At 32.2% G+C, this 25,403-nt stretch overlaps 1 protein-coding gene across 2 annotated transcripts in view; it reads right to left on the bottom strand.

The window, feature by feature from the left end:
- LOC118199660 (uncharacterized) overlaps nucleotides 1–25,403 on the bottom strand; it is a 102,405-nt gene that overhangs the window by 23,474 nt on the left and 53,528 nt on the right. The window contains exons 5-8 of one of the 2 annotated variants that reach the window (XM_085819327.1): nucleotides 20,929–21,109; nucleotides 20,170–20,331; nucleotides 10,980–11,167; nucleotides 9,042–9,672 (exon numbers count right to left, since the gene is read on the bottom strand). In XM_085819327.1, coding sequence (XP_085675453.1) covers nucleotides 9,042–9,672; nucleotides 10,980–11,167; nucleotides 20,170–20,331; nucleotides 20,929–21,109 — 1,162 coding nt within the window. The remainder of the gene's footprint in view (nucleotides 1–9,041; nucleotides 9,673–10,979; nucleotides 11,168–20,169; nucleotides 20,332–20,928; nucleotides 21,110–25,403) is intronic. The other variant, XM_085819328.1, reaches the window with a different exon arrangement.

The following is a 25,403-nucleotide window of genomic DNA, read 5'->3' as shown; positions in this document are numbered from 1 at the left end:
GTACGTGAAATTTGTGGAAATGCCTCTGAAAGAGTTGTCATTGTGAAGCGTCTGTTCTCATGAATTGCTTCATCAACTTTCCTTACCAAATCATCGGTGACAACAGAAGGCCTACCACTCTGAGCCTCGGCGTGGACATTTGTTCGACCTGCATTAAACATTCTTACCCACTTTCTCACCATTCCATCACTTATCGCATATTCACCGTAAACTTCTGTCACTTGACAATAAATTTCGGCCGGTTTAACATTCCTCGCGTTCAAAAATTTAATCACGGCACGAATCTCACAGTCAGCGGGAAAACTAATTGTCTTAAACATTTTGAATGTGCACAGCAAACTGAAAACACAACATAGAGCAACCAAAATGGCGACAATTGAAAGTCAGTAAACAAGAAAGACTAGTGCACATGCGTGGGACGCCTACCACAGCGCTGCGACGGTGCTAAAATGAAACGGTACTTTGTTTCTGAATACGCTATGTATTTACTCAATTTACTTTATTTTCTTATTAAACAAGCAAAATGTATCATTATAATCATTAACTTAACATAATATTAGCAAAGAGCGAGCCTTTTCTTCTATTCAGAACAAGTGGTCAAAATAGCCACTGATCATAATTATCATAATTATGGGTTTACGCAAAATGTTGTAAAGCTAGTATTAAACCTAGTGTGACGACACATAGAAATTAGAAAATTAAAAATATGAAATAGTGATTTATGAAATAATAAAGCATTTATGACCTTAAAAAATTTAAATTTACAAAAAGAAAAAGGGAGAACTCAATATTTGTTTGCTATAAACTTTTGCTATTATAAATTTCTTTCACTGTGTGCTACTTAATTTGCTTTTTTAGGCTAATATTTTCTCTTTAATTCTGCAGATAGACATAATTTTGTGTTCAGTTATAAAGATCCATTCTTTAAGCCCTGTAATTGCTGTGTCGAGAATTGCCATTAAATTGTAAATCGAAATTTTTTTGTTCTCAACAACCTCTATGTCACTTTCTTCACTATCGGCAGCAATATATTCTGGATTTATAAAAATATGACAGATTTCACCATCTGTTAGTTGACTGTGATTAGGGCACTGTCATCGCAATGAAAAACTTGTGTTATATTTATCCATTTATTAGCATTTCTTCATAAATTCCATTAATTGGAAAAATTCCCTTCTTGTTTGCCATATCTAAAAATTTTGAAATTTTTAGAATTCGTGGCTTTCATCAATTGCTATACACTATTGAAAATGTATCATGACATTGGAGACTAAAGATATGTTGTTCCGCAAATTCTATTTTGCTTCTAACGTAAGCTGACAAAGTTACGAATGAATTATATTAGTTTAATTATTTATTATAACTACCACTATTTCTTGCACAATCCTAAGGCTCATCTACATCAGAAATAAATAAACTAACTTCCTTAAGGCTCATGCATGGCCAGCACTAAACATTTTGTGGCCCGGTGTAGTCTCTGCAGGTTCAAAATTCTGCTGCCAAGCACCTTCCTAAATTCTAAAAATTCTGCTGCCCCCTACATTTTGCATCCCAGTGCTTTCCCTGCATTCTAAAGATTCTGCCATCCTTTAATTTTGTTCCTCGATGCTCCTCTAAATTCTAAAATTTGCCTCTCCTGAATTCTGCTGCCCAGTGCAACCACACCAGCTCTGGCAACGCTTCTCGGCTTAACTGAATAGTAAATTAATTACTCTCAATTCAAACACAACACTAAATGTAATCTTTTGGCTTATAAGTATCATTTGCAAAATCTATTTTTTGCATATGGAAAGAAATTTCTATTAAATTACTCATTGTCAACACACTTGGCAGAGGAGTTAGCTGAAGTCCGCAAATGAGTAATGTCAAACACACATTCCATGCTCTGGTAAATAACTAATATGAAAATAATAATAATAATAATAGTTGTTTAGACATCACTGTTCAAGTCATTTCTCAATCTGCAGTGTAATAATACTCATGCAGTGATTAAAGCAAAAAATAATAAATAATGATTTGTTAGGTTGGTGTCAATGTCGAAGTGAAGAATCGAGACTTCAGCTGTTTCATGAAAAAATATCAATTGTGCAAATGTAAAGCATAATTTGTTTTTTTAAAAAAATGAAGGGGGTAAGGTTGCTGGTGATCCAGAGGTCTGGATTTTAGACAGTGTATTTCTTTTGCAAAATTATATGTAAAGACAAATATCTACATTAATATTTAGATATTTCATACATATTTTATGTACTACAGTAGAATTCCAGAAATCCGCAAAGCTTGGGACCAGAGGTTGTGCAGATTTTAGGATTTTGCGGATTTCAAGACAGAAAAGATAAAGCATAATATTCGGACTAAAAATACAAAATGAATAAGGTGTATTAGATACATTTAATTAAATTATTATATACATTAATGCAATAATTTATTATATGAATTAAATTATTATTACATATATAAATTGATTATATTATCCATTGTATTTATATGTATACAGCATCAAGGTTTGTCGATTTCGCCTCATGCAAATATTTACAGTTTCGGATTCCGATGTTAGAAACACTATTGCTGTGAAATTTCCACAGCTTTTCTTTATTTTTCCATATATCATACACAATCATGTCGCAATTCCATGTGATTCTGCTATAAACCGAAGAGTAGCACCTGCTCCCATCTTTTGCAGAATTTGCACTTTTTGCATTACCGTCATTATAATGTGTTTACGTTTTCCAACCTTGCAAGCAGTAAAATCATGAATGCATTTCTTATCTGTAATTGTATTAAAAAGGGCTGAAATTTAAAATATTCTTAATTTATCCACAAAATATCCGGATAAAAAAAAAGAAGGCAGTACTAAATAATCTCGTGAAATAATAAAGCTCAGAAAATACAACAATGTGAATTTGAAGGAAGAGTGAATCATCTGCTTTTTTACCTCGATGCAGATTACAGGGAAAGAAACTTATTTTTTTAAACTTTTTTATATCAATAATTTGGTATTTCCATTTTGACTCATTATTATTCAGATTACAGGGAAAGTAACTTATCTTATTTTTTTTAACTTTTTTATATCAATAATTTGATATTTCCATTTTGACTCATTATTATTCAGTAATTATGACGTCATTTATTCGGTAAGTATTTTTTTTCTTCAATATTTCGTACTCGATGTTGCGGTTTCCGGAACCTATAAACTGAATGTTTATATTCTGAGAAGCAACACGGACTTTAGATTGGTGGATTTTCGGTATTTAACTGTATATTCTTATGCAAGCACATATATACATGCATATATGTATCCACACAAACATACTATACATATACATTCATGTTTAATGTTTATTTATACATATGGTTGTGTTGATGCAAATAACATTTCTCTCTTTTAAAATTGTAAGACCCTGAAAAGGGCCTAGGGCTTTCCATTTATATGTCAGCATATGAAACCTGAAGCCTAAAAGTATGTTTCGCACAAATGTATTCTATATTGCATTCCAACGAATTTTGCATTACATACTCTTCAATTCATTCTAGTTCAAAATTGTATAGCTGTCTTGGACATTCTGGAAATGAATAACTGGTTATAAATTCTGCATAAGTTTTGGGTTTATGCAAATAATTTCATAAAATTCATCTACAAGATACAATTTTAATTACTGGTAAAAGAGAAGCAGTAACAGATAAAATTATGGCATCTTTGTTAACACTAGAAGATCTTTTTTTTTTAACTAGATTTTCTTTACACTGTTCTAAAATGTCTGCTTCCAAATTTGGGCTATACTCATCTTCAGATTTCATTATAAATGCTTCTCCTTCATTATCATTCATTTTCACTTCTTTCTAGCAACAATTTTCTAATTCCACATCTGCCTCACTTGCATCATTAAAAATTATATGCACAGTTTTTTGTCAAATTAAAATATTGTGACACCTATGCATTTTGAAGAAGGAAGAATCAATACTAAGAGAGAATCATTACCAAACTGTGTTAAAAAGTGAACTTTAACATAAACATTTGGAACCAGAAAAAGAACCCTGCTATCTACAAAAATGACAAATCAATACGGAGCATTTGTATCAAAACACTCATCTATACATATATAAGGATTTGAAAATTAATATTATACATTAAAGTTGCATTGTATGCTGAAAAATCAATTAAATAATCAAGATATAATAATTAAATACTGTACATTCCGGCATACAATGTGCACCTGTAATTTCAAACTGCATTTTTAAAATTTTAGATATATTCTCTGTATAACATGCACCGTTTTCCTTAGGAAGAAACATGAAAGATGCATGTGTGATGCTGTTATCTTCTGAAGTCATTCAATCGGAGATTTTCGCAAGCTTTTGAACAATGGTATACTGAACTGACAAATGACAAGGGGAACAATATGTATGTGGGGAAAATGCTTAAAGAAGTAATTCTGCAAAGAGAGTTGGCTGTATTCAATGCACGAGAATGTAATTCTAGAGTTTTGAGAAAAGGGGGACATAATTTGAGATACGGATGTATTTCAAACCCGAATGAATTTGTGGAATTAGGAGTCAAATGTTTTTTCTTTCTGTAGTTAATTGAAGCCGTGATTTTGAAGTGAACATCGAGGTAAATTAGCTTAACATCGAAGCTGCTTTAGTAAATTGCATTTACTTTAGCTGATATGCAGTTGATCTAGCATTCCTTTTAGAAGTAATTATGGCTTCTGCAAAATGAAACAAAGGGCTGGTTTCAAATGCAAAGTTATTCAATTCATGAAAAAAAAATGGAAATCGTTGTTGCAGCAAGGATATCTGATATTGGAAAAAGTTCCATATGTGAGTAAAAGAAAAATTATATCACAATAATTAATATGCCAAAGAATGAATGTGATCTGTGGAAATGAGTAAGAAAATGGCCTATCCTAGAAGAAAGTGTTGCCATCTGGGTCCAAGAAAACTGCTAGTAACAGCATTTAGGTACATGTAGAAATCAAAATTTTAATGCTAATTTTTTCCTTATTTTTAAATGTATAATTTTTATACCCAGCCTATAAAGTACACCCGCAAATTTCGATCTCATTTTTTGTATTAAAAGTGCTTTTTATATGCTAAAATATGTGGTAATTAAATCAAAATTTCGGTGGTTAACAGTCTAACAAGAACTTATAGCAAAACAGCAACAATAATAAAACAATATAAAAATAATATACTACTAAAAAAAAATAGTCAAAATTTCTTCGGTCTTTTCAAGGAGCAGCCAAAACATTTTCAGCACAGTAAAATTTCCGAATTATATTTAGATGATTATATATCAAAAGTGCTGAATAAAAAATTAAATTAATTAAAATAATGTAGGGCTATTAAAAATTTATTTAGTCTTTTTAATAAACAATCAACATATAATTTCCTCCAACATAACCACAAACTAAAAATACTGTATAAACAGTATAGAATGAGAACTTTTGAAATTAGAAATCAGATGAACAATTGGTGAAATTAGAAGCAATAAGATAAATTTATATTTTGAAAACTACTAAAAATTTAATTAAGACACAATAACACGCCGAATAAATACTAATTCAGAACTTGACTTCTGAATTACTAAAAATTTGTTATAAATTAAAAATAATTAAATTTTTAAAGTCAATATTTAAGGAAATGTAACTGAAGGCTAAAAATTGAGAATGGTAAGCTATTAACCTAAATTATGATATACAGTACAAAGCCCGTAATCCGAACTCGTCGGGACTTCGGCGATTCCGGATTAAGAGGTTTTCCGGATTATAGATCATCAATTTAAATCTGGTAAGATGTCATGCAGAAATTATACAATTAAAATATGAAACCATAATTTATGAAATAAAGAGCAATTATGATCTAAAGGGTATCAAAATTTACGAAAAAACTTTATATTTATTTGTTTACTTTATTAAACATTTCTTTCAACACGCGCATGCGTAAAGCATACATTACGCTTAGCCGAAATTAGAAAATTGCAACCCCCCGCTGCAGAGCAGCGTGAGACTGTTACTAACCAAATTTTTATTTAATTTTTTTATATTATATCTTAGTATTACATATATATCTTAGTATTGCATATAAATACAGTATTATTAAAATCCTTCCATTCCTAATTTATTTGATTTTGTTAAGTGGCTTGAGTTTATTAGACATTGCAATCTGTGATATGCATTTTCATATTTTGAGTAAAACAATAGCTAACAACTAATTCATCACTAATATATATTCTAAAATAATAATTAATCAATACCAAAATTAAAGTATTTAGACAATTTTTAAAATGCTTTTAAATTTTTTATAAAAATAATTTATATAATTACATTTCTGATGAAATTTTGCATTTTAAAAATAACTACTCTATCCATGTTTATTTCATAAACCTGCTGGTAGCTTTCTGATCAGTTCAAGAATTTTTCTTAGAATTGGCAGTGCTTATCTAGATTCAACTGATGATGGAATTTTTTGTTTTTATATCACTTTTGCTGTCAGTTTCTACAGTTCATTTAACACTTTCATAGTCAGAATTTATTCATACTGTCTCAATGTTTTTGTGAACTGACATACACATTCTAAAACTGAATCCTTGTGATGTAACTTTCCTCACTGAAATACTAACTATGGCTTGTAATTCCTCTGAGACTTCATTTACATAAGTCACATTTTTTAAAGCAGTTTTTCGTTGTGTTTTATGAGATTGCCCTCCAGCAGTGCCTGTAATATGCATGGCCTCAAGCGGACATATTGACTTATGCATTTATCTCCTTTGAAATGGCTGCATCTTTATAGAATTAAATTTTGTTTACCATCTTCTGAACATCTCTTTTGTAAAGATATTTGAAAGTTTTTATGATACACTGATTTTGAGTGTTAAAAGTTGTGTTTGCCTAAAGAGACAAATATTTTTTAGAAATCAATCAGAGGTGTGTATGCTGCCCAATTATCAAATTAATACAGATTTTTTTTTCCCCTTTTTCAGTTCATCGTCTCATTTAAAAAAAAGGGGGGCAGTAAAAATACTATTTTTGATCTATGAGTTCTTTGTTGTTATGGTAAACTATAAGTGAATTCTTGACTCCTTTGAAACATCGAGGTTTCTTGCTTTTGTCAGTAACCAGTGCTGTCTTCTTCATTGTTAGGTCCATGTTGCACATTACGAGCCATTCACATTGAGCTTTATCTCAGTTAACGGAGTCAGTTCCATGTATCAACTAGCTCCACTATACATGCAGTTTAGATTTTTCAACTCAGTGCATTATGAGGAAAAACTGGTTTTGGAGATGGGTCGGCTATATCCGTTAGCTCAGATACACCCCAGTGTGAACGGTCTTTTAATAACACAGAAACTTATTCCTTCAGGTTCTCAAACCAACTGCTGTTTCACTTTTAAACATTAATGTGTTTAAATACAAGAGGCAGCACTATTTGCAAAATTCCCAGTTAAATGTCTTTTTCTGGCTGCAATTACTGAAAACATTAAAATCTTTTATTATTAAATTTATCCTTTTCTTTCAGACTTAAATCTTTTCATTCACCATTTGAACATGTTACAAGTAAAACACATAAATTTAAAAATTATTTCCAGTCATTTATTCAAATTTAAAATTTTGCATTTCTTAGCCAGCAGAAAAGTTGCCCTTTGTCTGTTGAGTCAATCCACCATTTCATGATTACAAGCCTGACTAATGCTTTCTTAGCTTTTCATCAGTACCACAATTTTTCCATTCAAATACTCTTATGTGTGACAATGCTTAGAAATATTTCATGAACTTTTTTATAACTCAAACATAATGTGTCTAGCTTAAAGGGATGATTTTGAATGTGGAACCTTAAGATGGAATAGCAAAGTTGCATTTCCACTTCCTATCAGCTGGTATTCAAGAAAGAACTCTCCCTCATTTACAATAGGTCTAGAAGATTGTTTTCATTAGACTTAAAATAAGGAAATTCTGCTTCACAGAAATCTAGAGTGAACAAAGAACTCTAGACATAATATCTCACACATACAGGGACCAAGGGTTAGAAAATTTCAGTCAGACTTGTTTTATTGAAACAATACATATTTTAGCATTAATGCCCCAGTTCATAATGTTTTAAATGGATGAACTGTGAAATGTTCTAATAGGTATAAGAAAGATATTCAGTCACGGAAAAATCTGTCAGCCAATTCGAGTTTAATAAGTCGTGGAAGTGAGTTTAATAAATAGTGATATTTCTATATTTCTATATGTACTTGTTTTGGTTCCTGAAAATTTGAATGCAATAAGGACTGGATTTATTGAAAAGGGAGTTTAATAAGTGGCAGGTACTGCATATAAAATTATCTATGAATCCTAAGTTTCAATACAGTAAACCGAGTTTGAAATTTAAGAAAATTTATTGTGCAGCTTTCACATCACTATAATCTTTTATGTGGATTTTATAACTTATTACAATCTTTATTTTATTACAATTGTCTATTGTACACATTTTATTTCACTGTTTATTATATTGTGCTAACATGACTAATTTACACAGTAATATTTTAGACATAAATAAATAAATAATAAATCTATAAGCACTAACAAATTTGAAAACTGTAACAAGAATTATCCCTTGTAAGCACCACATGTGGGCACAAATGGCACGATTTATGCTATTTTATGTTCCCAATTTGATGGACTCGGTCTGCTTTTATAGCTAGATGGCACGCGAGGGCAGCACTTGCTCACCTTTCGGTAAATAACAAGAGGTCTTTCATGCTTTAATTTACATGCAAAATAACAATTATTAGGCATACGAAATAATTCCTACTAGATATACAGCTAAACTTTTTTTAATTAAATGAACAAATCATCCATCTTTTCCACAACAAATTTGTATATATATAATGAGGGGAATATACAAATTCATATAAATTCTCAAACATTCAATATTTGAAATTAATAGATTCCTCTCACAATATTTGATTTTCTTACCTTTAAGAAAATGAAGGTCTTAATATATTTTTAGTTAATAATACATAAAATACTGTATTAATAGATATAGATATATATAATTACCTCCAGGTGTAATAATACTGGAAGCCAAAGATGGCTGCATAACCTGTGAATGTGGCTTGCTCACATGAAGTGTAGCAATCATGTTAGAATGTGTAGAACAGGATGTTGATACGCTGCTGTTCGGCAAGTTATTTTTGACAGCAATGGCCATGTTACCTGAGAGAACTGAGCTTCCTTTCATGGCATTCTGAGATATATTCAATGAATTAGAGGTACCAGGGGAAGTAATCAAGTCTGAGATGTTGGTACTACCTGAAAGGGATTTCCCAGTATTACCATGAGAAATCCCAACCATAGTTTGGGGGGATACCAATGCGAGTGGGGAAACAAGGTGCGGTTTTGAAATATTCTTGGCAGCACTAGAAGCCACTTGGACTAGTGAATCAGCACAAAACTGTTTCGCTGAAGTGGCGGCAATGGACGAAGCATAGGACGAGTTGGAGGAGGGAGTGAGAACATGAATTTGACCATGCTGGTGATGATTAACAGAGATGTGCTGCACAGATGAGTTGGAAGCCATGATTGAATTCGGAGTCGTAATCACTTTTATTCCAGATGGCTGTGTAATGACCTGCATGGCATGAGGTGCTGCAAATATTCCAGCCATAGTATGCAAATTCCCAGAGAAAACCTATATAACAAGAATGTATGCTTAAATCAAAATAAGCAATGATGCAAACATAATGAATATAATATTTTAATTTTTATACTGCACGAGTCATGAAAAAGTAACAGAAATATTTCGTACAGCACATTTTGAATAAAATTACACACAAAAGAGTAAATAATAACAATGTACTAAAAATAAAATCAAATTCGTGTAAATATTATACAATAACAAAAATTTAATATAAATTACACAATTCATTTATAAAAATAAAATATGTACCTTGATATATCAATATTTCGATTTAATATTTCAGCACACATTCTAAGAAAAACATTAATGTTAAACTCAGATGATTCTTGGCAGATATATCTCTACCTAAAGATTGTTCAAATTTTAAAATTTTAGTACTGACCAAGAGATTCCTGCCAAAATGCAGGAAATTATATGCAAAAAATTAAACTAAATTTGCTTTTTAGATTTAAGGGTAGTTGATTTACAGTTTTATTCCTTTTTGAGTAGATATATACAACCTATTACCATAAAAATTAAACTAATTACTTTTTAATACAACTGTGTCTGAAAGTGCTTTCAAATGCAGTAATTTTTAGATGTTGGGTAGGGGAGAATTTCTAATATTATAAAACCTTTTTTCCCATCGTTTAAATATAAAAATATTTTTAAATAAATATAAAAATCATTAATTCTAATTATATTGCGTGTACTCAAAATAATCATTTAAAAAATGATCCTCCAAAAGAGAAAATATGAAAAAATGTTAATTATATATTTTTGAAAATAAATCTTGTATCAAAATCAAAATAATAACTTTATACAATTCTAAACAATTTTAAAAAAGTATAGCAAAGTAAACAATGCTCATTCTCAGCTAGTACAATACTTGCAAGATGAAAGATTTATCTCTTGCAGATAATATCAAAACTAATTACGTTATGAGGAAATAAATTGCATTGTATGAATTTTTGATAAAAAAAATTTAATTCATAAAATCAAAATAATAATACATAATGAGGAGTAAAAGAATGAGTGATTACCCCTCTTATATGCATAAGCAATGAAGAATTAAAGCACTGAAAAATACAGTGCAATAAAACAATGTCTGTTACATTATTTCTCAGATAATGAATTACCTATAAACTTTCTATGTGGAAATCAAAATTCTATTTTCTCAAAGTAAATATTAATTATACTCATTCACTCTTTTAATTAAATGAGTAAGCTTGCTTTATATCAATTTCAACTGAAGCTTTGCCCCACTGATGTTATATAAAAAAAAAAGGAATAGGTTTCAGTTTCAAATAAATACATACTCTAGCTGTTTGAGAAGCATTCTCAACACTTGCTATCTGGTGAGCTGAAAGTCCAGAAGAGGCTGGAGAAACTAGTGTTTTGTTTGCCATGTTCAATATGGGCTCATGTGGGAAAGAATTAGGTGAAGTGGCAGGCTCTTTATTTGGAACAGATGTTTGAGCACCTGAAATGACTTGCTTTGAAATTGCTGAAAGGAAAATGCATGTTTCAACCATTTATATGATACACAGCATGTTTAAAAAAAATCGTACTTTCCGATTATCAGCAAACCCACCAAAATGATACAGAAGAATTTTCACAAGGCAAAGTAGTATGTCACTAAAGTATGTCGCTGGGCATGCATCTTAGGAATTGTTACATGAAATATCATACACAGAAAAATTACAGAGACTAATAGTTAAGAAATTATGTTTATAGAAGTGTAAAGATATATAAAATGTTTAATTTATAAAAATTTTATACATTATTTTGTGTTCATAATGATTTTAAGTTACTGGTAAGAAATGTGTCAAAAAGGCTGCAAAACATCTCCAGTTGCTGGTATGCCATGCGTAAAGGGTTTAATGCTTCCATATTACATTTCTCATCTATGCTATACCATGCAACTTCAACATACCTCATTATACCAGCCAAATAAATTTTTAAAATTATTTAATTTATATTTTCTATTAAATGCATTAAAGCTACTGGAATAATAATTATGCAGTACTCAAACATAATTTTATATAACTTGCTAATTCCAAGATCCAATGGTTGTGATTTACACTGGTCATCAAAATTAAAGGATAATAAGAAAGGATATGCTCACTAAGTTAATGTTGCAACCAATGTCCAATGCTGTAATTATTTATGTTAATTAACTACAACTGAACATGAAATCGTGCTTGTTAGCACCGGAAATATGCAAATTTAGTGACTGGCATTGTGGTGTGTAACAGATGCATGTTGGAATTCTGGTCTGTTGTGTTCTTTAAAGTGAATATGTTTTCTAAAAGTAATTAGCATTCAGTAGTTATCACTCAAAGGCATCATTTAAGTGAAGCTCAAAAGTGGAGAATAATAGGTAGAATCGAGAGAGAGGTCAAACACAAATGGAGGTCACTTAAGATATGAATATCCCTCAAAGTGTAATATTGTTGCATTTTTTTCCGACACCAGTTGTTACGTTATTTTCTTCCTTCACGTTCGTGCGGTGTTCATGTGGATTTAGAATGAATAACGACGACACTTGATGCAGTATCGAAACACACTTTATTGGCCGGTATAAATCAGGATAGCTCCAAAATCTCGTTTACAGTCATTGAACTGTTATAAAAACGCTGGCACGATCAGCGACACAGCTTTCACACTATCAGGCTATCATGATGGAGACAGCTTTACTGCAAAGCACCAGAGTATAGCTCCCGACTCTGCTTGGTCGTTCTTGGAACTCCACGTACTCTTGAGACTCTCCACGCTACAACTCGTGATGCACTCAACGACACACAGAACACAGCTCCCGACTCTTCGGTTCAGTCGCTCCCGGAGCTCAACACGCTCTCTCGACGATGCACTAACCGCGATATACGAAGAGACTCTTTCGATGCACTCAACACTCTCTGCCGGGCTGTCAACTCGACCGACTCCACACAGACTGACTCGCTAGATGAGATACCAACTTGCACTCTAGACGAAGCACACTAACTTGTCCTCTCAACGAGGCACTCTCGCATTGCGGACCAGCAGGGTTTATATAGCTTTTGGCTTGTGTTCGAGAACATTCTGGGCTAAACCAGTAAGAATTCGTTCCAGAAGGTTCTCCATCCGTCCATGGCATATCGCCAATTTTGTCGCCAAATGTGGCAACCCTGCCTTCCTTTCTATTTTATGACAACCCTAAAACTGCTTTGAGTGGAAGCCATCTTATCGTTCCTGTACGTTTTGAAACAATACCTAGAGTTTGGAGTCGCTTTTTAAGCACTGGATGAGATAGATAGCCTGGTCACGAGTGACCAAAAACAATAACGACATCAGAAGACCATTTTTTAATGTTGTCGGCTTGAAGAAACCGTGAAGCGACTACAAGAGATTTGGTTTTAGACCTTCAGGCTGCCACAGGAACTCGAATCAGCCATTCTACTGCCACACAAAGGCTTAAGGAATTTGGACTATATGTGAGAAAACCAATGGTTTGTGTCCCATTCACTCCAGTTACCAGGTGGACTTATTTAAGCTGGTGTCAAGTTCAATGGAGCCACGATGATTGGGCACAAGTGTTGTTTACTGATGAGTCCATGTACAGTCTGAACAGTGATTCTAGACGTGTTTTGATCTGGAGAGAGGAAGGAACATACAGTTTGCTTTTCCTTGCCCATGAAATATTCCGTTTCCACGACTGCAGTTTAATAGTTTGGGGAGGAATCACGACAAACAGACACATTGAGCTGCATATCTTTCAAAAAGGTTCTCTAACCGCTCAGATATATGTGGACAAAGTGCTGGAACCCCAAACTAGACTTTTTAGGGGTACTGCTGGCCCAGAGTTTTTGCTAATGAATGACAATGCTTGGCCTCATTGAGCATCTGTGATGTCAGAATACCTGCAAACAGAAGGTATCACTTGAATGGACACTGGCCCTTCCTTACTCACCATTTGAACCTCACTGATCATGTGTGAGATGCCTTAATGTACTGAATTTCAGCCTGCCAAATTCCTTCCTAGACCCTCCAGGAGCTGAAAAGTGGTGTGCAGTTCTACAAGACCCGCTGATCAACTCTTGGGTAAAGCTATGAAATCAGGATGTGAGGTATGCATATCTGTCCATGGTGGCTGCACACATATTAAAGGAGAATTTTTTCCAGAAAAAGGGACTTAATTTTTCCATCATTTTCCAATTTCCATAAATTTGGTTTTGATTTCAATATTTTGCAAATAATCAACTGCCAATCACTAATTTATGTTAACTGTTGGTTTTGTACAAATTTCTATTAATAATTTTTCCTTAAGTATCAGTATGTTCCATTTCTGTCATTATCCTTTAATTTTGATGACCAGTGTACTAGTTGTATTATCAGATAAAGGCAATACATTAAAATTAATTACATCTTCAGGTGGCATGTAACTTTGTCCAAAATTAACAGAACTCCCTTGGTTAATTTTATTATTTCTGAATTTTTCACCCTTATAGATGAAAATAGCACGTCATCCAGGGCTTTTTATTATCTCTCATAATACAAGGTGTGTTTGAAAAGTTTGGTAAATTTTACCATAAAAAAAAAAAAAAAAAAAAAAAAAAAAGGAAACAAGAGAAACAAGGAAAATAGCTTTACTGGCCTTCAAAGTATTCGCCATTAGCAACAATACACTTTGACATCGGGTGTACAGCTGTTGGAAACTGTCTGCAAACGCTTCTTTCGGTATGGCTCGATGCACCGTTGTCACACGTTGTTGGATCTCAGTAATGTCAGAAAAGTGTTGGCTTTTCAGAGCTCCTTTGAGGTGGGGAAACAGGAAGAAGTCCGCGACCCTTATAGATGAAAATAGCACGCCATCCAGAACTTTTTATTATCTCTCATAATACAAGGTGTGTTCGAAAAGTTCGGTGAATTTTACCATAAAAAAAAAGGAAACAAGAGAAACAAGGAAAATAGCTTTACTGGCCTTCAAAGTATTCGCCATTAGCAACAATACACTTTTGACATTGGGTGTACAGTTGTTGGAAACTGTCTGCAAACGCTTCTTTCGGTATGGCTCGACACACCGTTGTCACACGTTGTTTGAACTCAGTAATGTTAAAAAAGTGTTGGCTTTTCAAAGCTCCTTTGAGGCGGGGAAACAGGAAGAAGTCCGCAGGAGCCAGATCTGGAAAATATGGAGGGTGATCCAAAACTGGAACCTGGTGCCTGTCGAGGAATTGGGCTACACGGATTGCAGTGTGCGGCCAGGCGTTATGACAATTTTAAATGTCATATTTTTACATGTTGCTAAGATAATAATAAACTATTTAACAAAAAATGTATTAAAACTGATTACCACAAAAAAACTTTTTTGTTTAGTATAAGGTGTTTCCGTAAAGTAAAGCTGCAATACTTCAATCAAAAACTTTTAATTGAACATCCATTACAAATTACTTACTGGTGCATGCCTTACTTTTTGTCATAGCTGCACCCATTAACCAAGTATTTCTTAAGTCTGAGTGCAAACTTATGTATCCTGCAGTCATAAGTTTACCACCTGTAGTTGAAACTGTATTTTAAACTCAGTTTTGATTTCTTCGTCATCATGGAAATTTTGCTCTGCAAGATATTTCTTCAGGTAAAGGAGTAAGTGGAAGTTGCAGAATGCAAGGTCCAGGCTGTATGGTGAATGGCCTAAAATTTCCTATTTGAAACTTCATAGTAGTAATTTTATTTGAACCATTGTTTGAGAATGAATGTTGTCATGAAGCAAGCTAACTGCCCTTGCCAGCATGTCTGTATGTTTGTTTCGAAATGCTCATCTAAGACATCTTAAAGTCCGATAATATGTATCAGCATCAACTGTGATGTTATGAGGCATAAAATCAATCAAAAGAATGCTTGGTCTGTCCCCCCCCAAAAAAAAAAAAAAAAAAAAAAAAACAGAAACAATGATTTTTTTTGTTGTTGAAATTGAAGTTTTGAATTTCTTGGCTTTTGAGTAATTCATAAAGCACCACTACACTTACTGTTGTCTGTGTTCTAAAAATGAATGTGATAAACTCACACCTCGTTATCAGTAATAATGTGATTATGAAATTCATCATCTGCTCTTTTGTAGTATATAAGGAAGTTGAGTACGAGTCGCATTCCCTTTCTTTTTGTGTTCTTCTCTTAACATTCTCAAAACCAAGCATACACACAATTTTTTGTATCCTAAAATCACAGCCACAGCTTTAGAAAGACTTGTCACAGATCCTTCTGGTATAATTATTCCAGCAATTCTTTCAACCTGAGACCCCTCACTTGCTTAAACTGATTCCTCTGTTCTTGAAGAAAGACATCAGAGAACACAAATAGATTACCTTTCCATGTTTGTCATAAAAATCAGTAATATCTCCACAGAAAGCACACTCCCATTTCATTATATTTTTTTCGATTTATAATGTTGCCAGAGGCAGATACAATTTCTTCGTGAACATGCTCACCTTTTGCATGAAGAAAATGCATAACCGAAGAGTGCTTCTCATTAGGCAGAATTCTGAATTGCGTAGCCATTATACACACAAGCTACTCAAACCAAGTGTGCACAAGTTTTTTAGACAACTGTACTGCACAGGAGAAAAGAAAACACCTGAAGAGTATGTTAAAAAAGAAGACTTCTGAAACGTCTGCATTGACATAGGATTCCAGAAAGGCGACACCACAAATTTTTCGTTATTTACTTTTAACATAATTATATATTCAACACTAGATCAAAAATATAAACTGCTCTTTGAAATCTAATATAGAAATCTATTAAGACTTCTCTATGGCAGTCAGCATAAAATGTTCTGGGGTAATTACATATGTAAACAAAACAATGTTTTGGAGTAATTATATTATGTGAACAAAACAACACGAGCAAATTGTGCAATTTTCCACAACCTCCACACCACTATATATGAAGTGATATGGTTACCCACAATATATGCAGCCAAAAGACTGCCAAATTGTGTGTGTGAATTTTGAGGTATTCTACTGTCAGCAGAGATTATATGACCCACTCATAAAATTACACATGCCACATGGATATATAACTGTGGCACGCTTATGTGTTAGGAGAAAGCAAAGTGTTCATATGTACACTGCTAGCACTTAAAACTGACACACCGGCATGCAACCAACGTCAAATATGCATGAAAGGTACTACAGTCTTGCAAATGATTAGTGTTCCAGCATGCATGAGTAACATTATTTGCAATGTGTATAAATGAGAAGCCTGCATAGCGGGTTTCACATTTAGAAATCTCATGTGAACATTGGTTGTTTGTATAGATTGTTTGTTGAACTCTAATCCCAAGCTCCTGATTGGTCTCTGGTACTGTATATCCTAGGCTCTTGTGGATGTCCCACCTTAGATGCTAGTCCCCCTCCTGTCAAAGTTATTTCAACACCGATCTCAACAGATGTTACATGCCGGAATTAGATCCTGCTGATGTATTTCAGCATCCACTCCATCACCAATATTTGCACTAAAGGCATAAGGATTACAAAACATTACATTAATTGTAAAAGTAATTATTACTCTACAATACTGTGTGTTTGCAGTTAAGCATGCTCTGTATCACAAAATTTTAGCAAAAGTCACTACTATACAACATGAACACCTTCTGCCAAGAATGTATTTTATCTTACAATGACCTCACAATTCACAGAAATATTACATTTGCCAATCTGCAGCTACAAGCATTGATGCATACGCCCAACTTCATATGTCCTGCTTTGAAACTTGAAGGTAATTGTGCCACTTTTTCCATTTTTAGTTCTGTTCGCATGCTTGATCACACCCGAAAATCTCGTGGTGATTGTTAGTGGGGAGTCTGTTTGCTTTCTACATAAGCATCATATTCCTTTCATAAGAGTCTGTTGAAGAAGCTAAGCTATTCAGATCAATACATAAATTCCTTAAACATATTAATGTGAAAAATTTCGCTCAATCCATTGCTAACACATGGAAATTTGTAAAGAAAACATCAACACAAAATAAATCACACAAGTTTGCCATGATTAACACTGGCATTTGCATCTGGTAATGATAAGTGAATCTTCATGATATAGCAACTTCAGAGGAAAATCAAATGATACATGATCTATTTGTTTTTGTTCATAACATACTTAATCCCATGGCTAAACACCCTACATTGAGAATGGATAAAGCTAATGTTAGGGAATGAACTGAAATGTACTTACTGATCTTCATTATACTACCTTAGAAGCTTTTTTAAATCTGAAGAGACAAATTGGTAGAAGAGGAAGCAGTGATTAAAATGATGGTACTACAGAAACAGTGTCTACTGAATGGTAAATTCATATATGTGGTGAGCTGAAAGTCTAAGTAGTAGGTGAGCAAAAAGTAACAAATATTTATATGTTGCCAAACTATTATCATCATAAATTACTAATATTTTTTCAGTCATTATCAAAGATAGAAGATAGCAAAATTATCATTGACAGATAAACTTTTAAAAACCATTCACCGAGACATGAAAAACTACTTAACTGTAAATTCCAATTCTCCATTTTAGAAGTCATAATGATGAATTTTTTTTTTTTTTTTTTTTTTTTTTTTTTTTTTTTATTCTCTCATGAATCTTTGAAGAGAAATGTTTCATTTGATATCTTTACATTTCTTTTTCCAAACAAGTCATACAGACTTTTTTTTAATTCTTTTGCGCTCTTTATTTATTCCCACGTACACAGCTATCTGTTTTCGCTTGAGGGAAAAAAAAAAAAAAAAAAAAAAATCAGAAAATTGCACAAACTTGGCACCAAAATCTAAAAAGAGGTGCATGATGCTTTTGAAAGAGTGGAATTACGTTCAATGCATGCAGAAAGCCAAGCTCAGGACTTGAAAACTGCAGTATACAAACCACTGCTACACTAAGTTGAAATTCCCACAGTGTAGCACCTTCCATGAACACTCAAATTTCACACTAGTTCTGAAACGACAGCACATATTTAGCTATGGAAGCTTCATGGATATATGTTATGAAATATGTTAGTAATTTCATACTCACAAAAGTTAGATTTTGAGTATTTTGTATGTGACCATTAAATATTACTATCCACTTTGGTAAAAAGATTTATTTTGAGAAATGTACTGATATAAATTGGCATCTGAATGATAAAGAATAAAAGTGAAACTACAAAAATGTGACACATCATTTAAGGATAAATTTTATTAAGATTAACTCTTAAGATTTTATCTCCCTATTTTATTTCTGCTCTCCTAATTTTTATTCAAATTATAAGGAATTATCACATTTTCTCAAGCACAATCATTTGGTGCAAATAGTAGCACATCTAACTTTTCATATGCCCAGGCATTGCAGAAACCTAATGTCTCTGCAATAGTGCCCAAATTAAAACATGGTGAAAATAGCACATCACTATCTGTATTTGATTGACCAATTTTCGTACCTTTCTCTTCTCATTAAGTAGGGTAAAATATAAAAATTTAGCCACGTACCTCTATGCAAGCTCATTTAGTGTAAATACTCTACATCTCCAGAAAGCAAATGGAAGATCTATGCTTTGGAGTCCCTGCAAAGACATGGTCAAATTTTTCCAATTCCCAGATTCATGAGGTCTACTCTCTATAAGATCATAAATCGTATATTTGCATTCCAGCCTAAAATTTTGAATTTTTTAAATCGCAGAAGTTTTTAGTCTGACCATAATATTTGACAGAATGGTGCATGTTGATTGCAGAAACATCAGATTAGTTTACAGAAAATGCTTCTTTACTAATTGAAGTATATAGAAAAATATGTAAAATCTCTCAACAGCCACCATGCTTTGGGCGACCAAAAATAATCTTATTTCTTAGCACAAAAGCATGTGTGATCGATAATAACTTTATAATTTCTTAGAACATAAACATGAATACTAAAGCAACTACCTTTTTAGAAAACCAAAAGCACTTAAACCATACATGGTCATCTTAGAAAGGCTTCAGTGCATAAATTACGTACAATTAGTGTTTTATTGATGCAATACTGCATATCACCTCTCAACAACAACCTTCAAAGAAGACTTAAATTAGTTAGAGTCATAGATGGTCATCTTACACAGATTTCCCTACATAAAGTATTCTCATAAAACTATGCATAACTAGCTAGTGATTATATTGCACATGATTTAAAACAGTGGTTGTCCACTTTCATTCTATGTATCAGGAATTTTATAAAAGTATTGTATATCATACTGTTGCTGTTGGGGGTAGATGCTGTTTTTATGCTCTTTAAAGCAATAAAGAAACAGTTTCAAGAAAATTTTAACTTTTCATTCGAGAAGATAATAATTTCTGATAGATATCTTGCCAATCTATAGGATAAAATAATTGAACAGAACATAATAATATATGAAATAAAAATATTACCACTACCATACATATTTTTTAGCTTTATAAAAGTGACATCTAATATATTATGCATTATGCAATTTTTTATGTCACATTCAATTAACAATAAAAAATTACTCATGCATTACCATGAGATGAAGTAGTAGATGCAGTTGTAAGAGCTGGTCCTACATGTATGCTATTGGAAGGTGAAGATGAAGATGAACTTGTAAAATCTGAGGTTACAGCAGAATTCATAGCAGATGCTTCACGAGGCATTGTATCATCCAAATCACTCAACACACCACACTCTGAATAATAGCAAAAATTAATACTAATTTATAATATTCACTGTGGACTATGAAGTAAAATTAAATGATACATGTAACATGAGCAAAGAAAAGTCATCTACATCAACTACAAAATACTTATTCAGATACTATTTACAGATTAATTTTCTCTGTCGTGTACAAAATGTTTCTTAAAGATAAATAACAAATTTCCACTCCACCAATTACTGATACTAGAATTAAAAACTTCTTCAAGCTACCTCTCAATACAATTAAAAATACTTGATTTGAGAAATAGAGTTATGAAAATATGGTATTAAGAATTATGATTACTAGTTAATGTATACAATTCATTAATATAACTTAATATTTGCAATTTTGTAAGTAAGTGGCATTTGATAGGAGTTTAAAATACATGGCTGAAATTTTTAATATCCAAACATTTTTACTATCATATTTCATTTTATAAATGAAAAAAATAATTTGACAAATAAACAATCATTCAAGAAATTAAAAATATAATTTAATTTCAAATTTTTTTTTCAATATTTTTTCCCAGCATGGATATGGTAGAAAACAAATGAAACCTAATTAATGAAAGTACATAAATTACGGAACCTGAGGCTGTGGTTGTAGTTTCATTATCATCTTCTGGAATGGCATAATTGTTCACATCTATATGATCCAATTGTGATGCCAATTCTTTTTTCAATAATGAAAGTCGTTGCTGGAATGCTATTTTCTCACGAGCTAAACGCTCCATATCATGCTCATATTCCCTTTCCTTTCGCTTTAAAACCTATAATTTTAGAAAGACTAATCAATTATTTCTCTTTTTATAACACATTTAATGTTATAGTAATACAGGGTGATCAGCAAATAAGCCCTAAGTTCAAAATTAAATATCTCTACAACAAAGATTGATAGAATTATGTGGTAAACTGTACGTTTATTAGCAAAACTGTAAAAATGGTGTACAAAGGTTTAGAAAATTTAGTTATGAAAATCGTCAACAGAGGGTGCTGTAATCGCAATGACCTATCAATAGCTTTTAACCTTTTCCCGTGAGCTACAGGGGCCAATTAGTCACTTATTTTAAATGGAAAGAACAGAAAAACAAATTGACAGGGTCTTGCATTTCCTAATCCATATTAAGGAGTAAATTTTAAATCTCCATAGTTTACTGAAATTTCTTGAGACACGTTGAAAGTGACCAGTACGACTGTTGGCTAGTAAAAAGAGGCTAGTGTAGAAAGTAAAATAAGTTGGACCTGATGTGAAAACCATTCGCATGCTCTTCACGAAATTCAAACGGACTGGCAGCTTGGCTGATGATCGAAAGGGAAATGTTGGGCCTAGGCAAACTGTAGTCACTCCTGAAAATGCAGCCAAAGTTTCTGGAATTGTTCAGCAAAATCCTAGGAAAGGCATCCGACGGATTGCATCAGAGACAGGTTTAAAGTACACAAGCACGCAAGAAAAAAAATAGCCTACGAATGTTTCCATACGAAATCCAAAGTCATCATGAAAGGTGTGCAACAAAGGGTTGACTTTGCGAATCAGATTCTAACAATGATCCACAACGACAGATTTGATGTGAGCTGCATCTGGTTCACATGCGAGGCACATTTTCATTTGAATGAAATTGTTAATAAACAAATCTGGAGACTTTGGGGTTCTGAAAATCCTCATTTGTGCGAAGAGAAAGCACTGCATTCGCCTAAAGTTACTTCATGGGCTTCGGTATGTGCCAGAGGCATTATCGGACCCTTTTTCGTACGAGAAACAATAACTACTGAACGTTACGTTACGATTTTGGAACAGTTTGTCAACACTCAACTAGCATTGGAGGATCGACCAGGTATTGATTAGTTTACGCAAGATGAGGCTCGACCACATCGAACAGATAAAGTTTTTCACTTTCTTCATGAATACTTTGGGAATAGAGTAATTGCGTTAGATTATCCGCAATTTACCGACACAGGAATTGCTTGGCCTCCATATTCTCCCGATCTGAGTCCTTGTGACTTCTTTCTGTGGGATGCATTGAAAGACACTGTCTATCGAAACAATCCCGCTACTCCCGCTTCGCTTTATTGTTTTTTTAGACTCCTTTCAGAGAAAGAGTTTTAAGCACAGAGCATCATCTGTTAATGATTTTCGTAACTAAATTTTCTAAACTTTTGTACACCATTTTTACAGTTTTGCTAATAAACGTACAGTTTACCGCATAATTCTATCGATCTTTGTTGCAGATATTTAATTTTGAAATCAGGGCTTATTCGCTAATCACCCTGTATGAACTCTTCATAAAATATATCACAGAAAATGAAAATCATTGTTATATATCACTGTGATACATAACAAAACTGCAATGTAATGACAAAAAAAAAAAAAAACCTCTAGGTCTTCAGCAATTACTCTTAAATTTTAGTACCTTACATTCAAAACAGAATTCTTACTAAAATCAAGTTTTAATTTCAAACTTTTCAGACTTTTCATTACCAAACATAATGAAGTAGTCAAATTTAGCAATTAAATAATTTTATACATTTGTTACAAAATACAATGCAACAGCTAAGAATATTATAAAAACTTATGTTTCTTACTTATTCTGGAAAATAAACGGACACAAAGAAAGAGAAAAATATCTGATATCATGTGTTAAGTCTATATAACACTGAGTAAATCGCAATCTCGCCAAGCTGGTGATAGTTTTGGTCACCACATTTTGTTGCCAAATTTGACACGAAATCACCAAACTTGGCAACATTTTGGTCTAGTCCATGCGTAACTGTAATGAGTATTGTAATTGAATAACTGTAATTGATCCTATATGTAACTGTAACCATTTCTGGCTCTCATATGCCTCCCTATAATTTTGAAAAGTGGAAGATACTAGCGATTTCATAGCAGCTGGAGGAAAACTATACTCTTCAAAAGTGAAATTGTAACACCAACAAAAGATGTGCATAGTGTCATGCAGATTGCAGGAACAAGAGTTGTGAGGTGGATATGCATAAACGTTACAGACGCATTGGATCATGTGGTACGTATATATCCCAAGTAGCACAGCAACGTCGTAACAACGTTGCAAACTCGTCGCGGATGTCGTTGCAAAATGTCATCTTTAAGACGGCCAGATGTCTGCGAAACTCTACTGTTTTGCAACCATTGCAAAGACACCTTTATTACATCTTTGCAGATGAGGTTTTTGTCACATAGACATCGTTATTGCGTCTTTTGCAGGTGATATTTTGGTTGTGAAAGCATCATATCATGATGTCTTAACGACGCCTAAATGTTCACAAAATTACACCTTTTTGCAACAGTTGTGAAAATGTCGTTATTATGTAGGATATATTGATTTATGCAGAAAAATAAGTGTAATAATTAATATATTTTTCTTCATTCTTAAAATTTTGTATTCCTTGTATTTATCTAAATATTTTATCATTTCCTGAAAACCAGAAGGTAATACAATTTTTTCTCTTTAGACTAAATATGGATAATTAATAATAGCCCTAATTATTTTCAGTACTTTAAACTATATTTTATAAATAACTAAAATTCTAAGTTACGATTATTTAAGATTTCATCATTTTCTTCCCTTAAGTGAGAGTAATTATGAAAGTGGTTATTTTAAATATATAACATTAATAGTAGGTTTTAAGTAACTAAAACTCATTAGTTACTTAAAACCTACTATTATTTCAACTGAATAGAATTATGAACAATGTTCACAAAATACGAAATTTACAAAAAATATTTCTCAGGCTCGCTAAAACATTTGTAATGTCAATGTCACCAAATCCCGAGTGTACTGTAATACTAGGATTAAACCAAGCATTTCTGAATGCATGGGAAAAACGTAAAAACATAACAAACAGTTCATCAGAATTTTCATAGGTAATGAATTTCGTATTTTTGTTCCCAGTTTCTCTAATTTTGATGTCAACATTTATAAGTAATTTACCAAAGCCATTAATTTTGTCGTTTTCCATTAAAATTGTTAATATTTCTTTCTCCTTTTTTTCAGTTCTACTTCTGCCTGTCGGTGAATTTTCCGTCATATATATTGGACAGATGTCAATTAGGCATGAATAAAAGTAAAGATATATATGTGGGTTAAAAAAAAAGAGCATTTCTGATAACAGGATTATCACATTTGTTTCTGTTAAATCTCACAGACATTGAAAATTCTTTTTTAAAATTTGGTATTCCTTGTATTTATCTAAAGTTTAAATATTTTATCATTTCCTGAAAAACAGAAGATAATACAATTTTTTCTCTTTAGACAAAATATGCATATTTAATAATAGCCTTAATTATTTTCAGTACTTTAAACTAAAGTTTTTAAATTTCTCTTTAGACTAAATATGCATAACTAATAAAAGCCTTAATTATTTTCAGTACTTAACAACTGTATTTTTGGTATTTATTTACTAAACTATATTTTTTAAATAACTTAAATTCCAAGTTACGATTATTTAAGATTTCATCTTTTTTTTTTTTTTTTTTTTTTTTTTTTTTTTGCCTTGAGAGTAATTATGAAAGTATATAACATTAATAGTAGGTTTTAAGTAAATAAAACTCAATTAGGCATAAATAAAAGTAAAGATATATATCTGGGTAAAAAAAGGGAGCATTTCTGATAACAGCATTATCACATTTATTTCTGTTAAATCTCACAGACATTGAAAATTGCCCCTGTCATGATAAATGAGGATGCGGTTCTTAAGGTAACATAATCAATATTTTACCCGAACTCAAGTATAAATTTATTCGCGTTTCACAGTAAAAAATATAACCATTAACTTCTATATCTCCAAGCTATGCAAATGAAAGACAGTATAAAGTAGTTAATAAATGTGATCAAAAATATTTCATACAAAAATATACCTAAATCTAATAACTTCCCATATTCATAACTAAAATGAAATAATAACCTAACAAACAGCATACATGACAGCACTATTTAAGGAAAAACATGAACTAGTAGAGTTTGAAAGTATAAATAGCAGTAGAAAGGTAACAGAACTAAAATTTCCAATTAATAAAAAAATATTTGTGTTTTTTAAATAGTAAGCAAT

This window comes from Stegodyphus dumicola, chromosome 6 (assembly GCF_044657685.1).
Source record: "Stegodyphus dumicola isolate Sdum_Otavi_A_Nest chromosome 6, ASM4465768v1".
Lineage (NCBI taxonomy): Eukaryota > Metazoa > Arthropoda > Arachnida > Araneae > Eresidae > Stegodyphus > Stegodyphus dumicola.
This window is presented reverse-complemented; position numbering and strand designations above follow the sequence as displayed.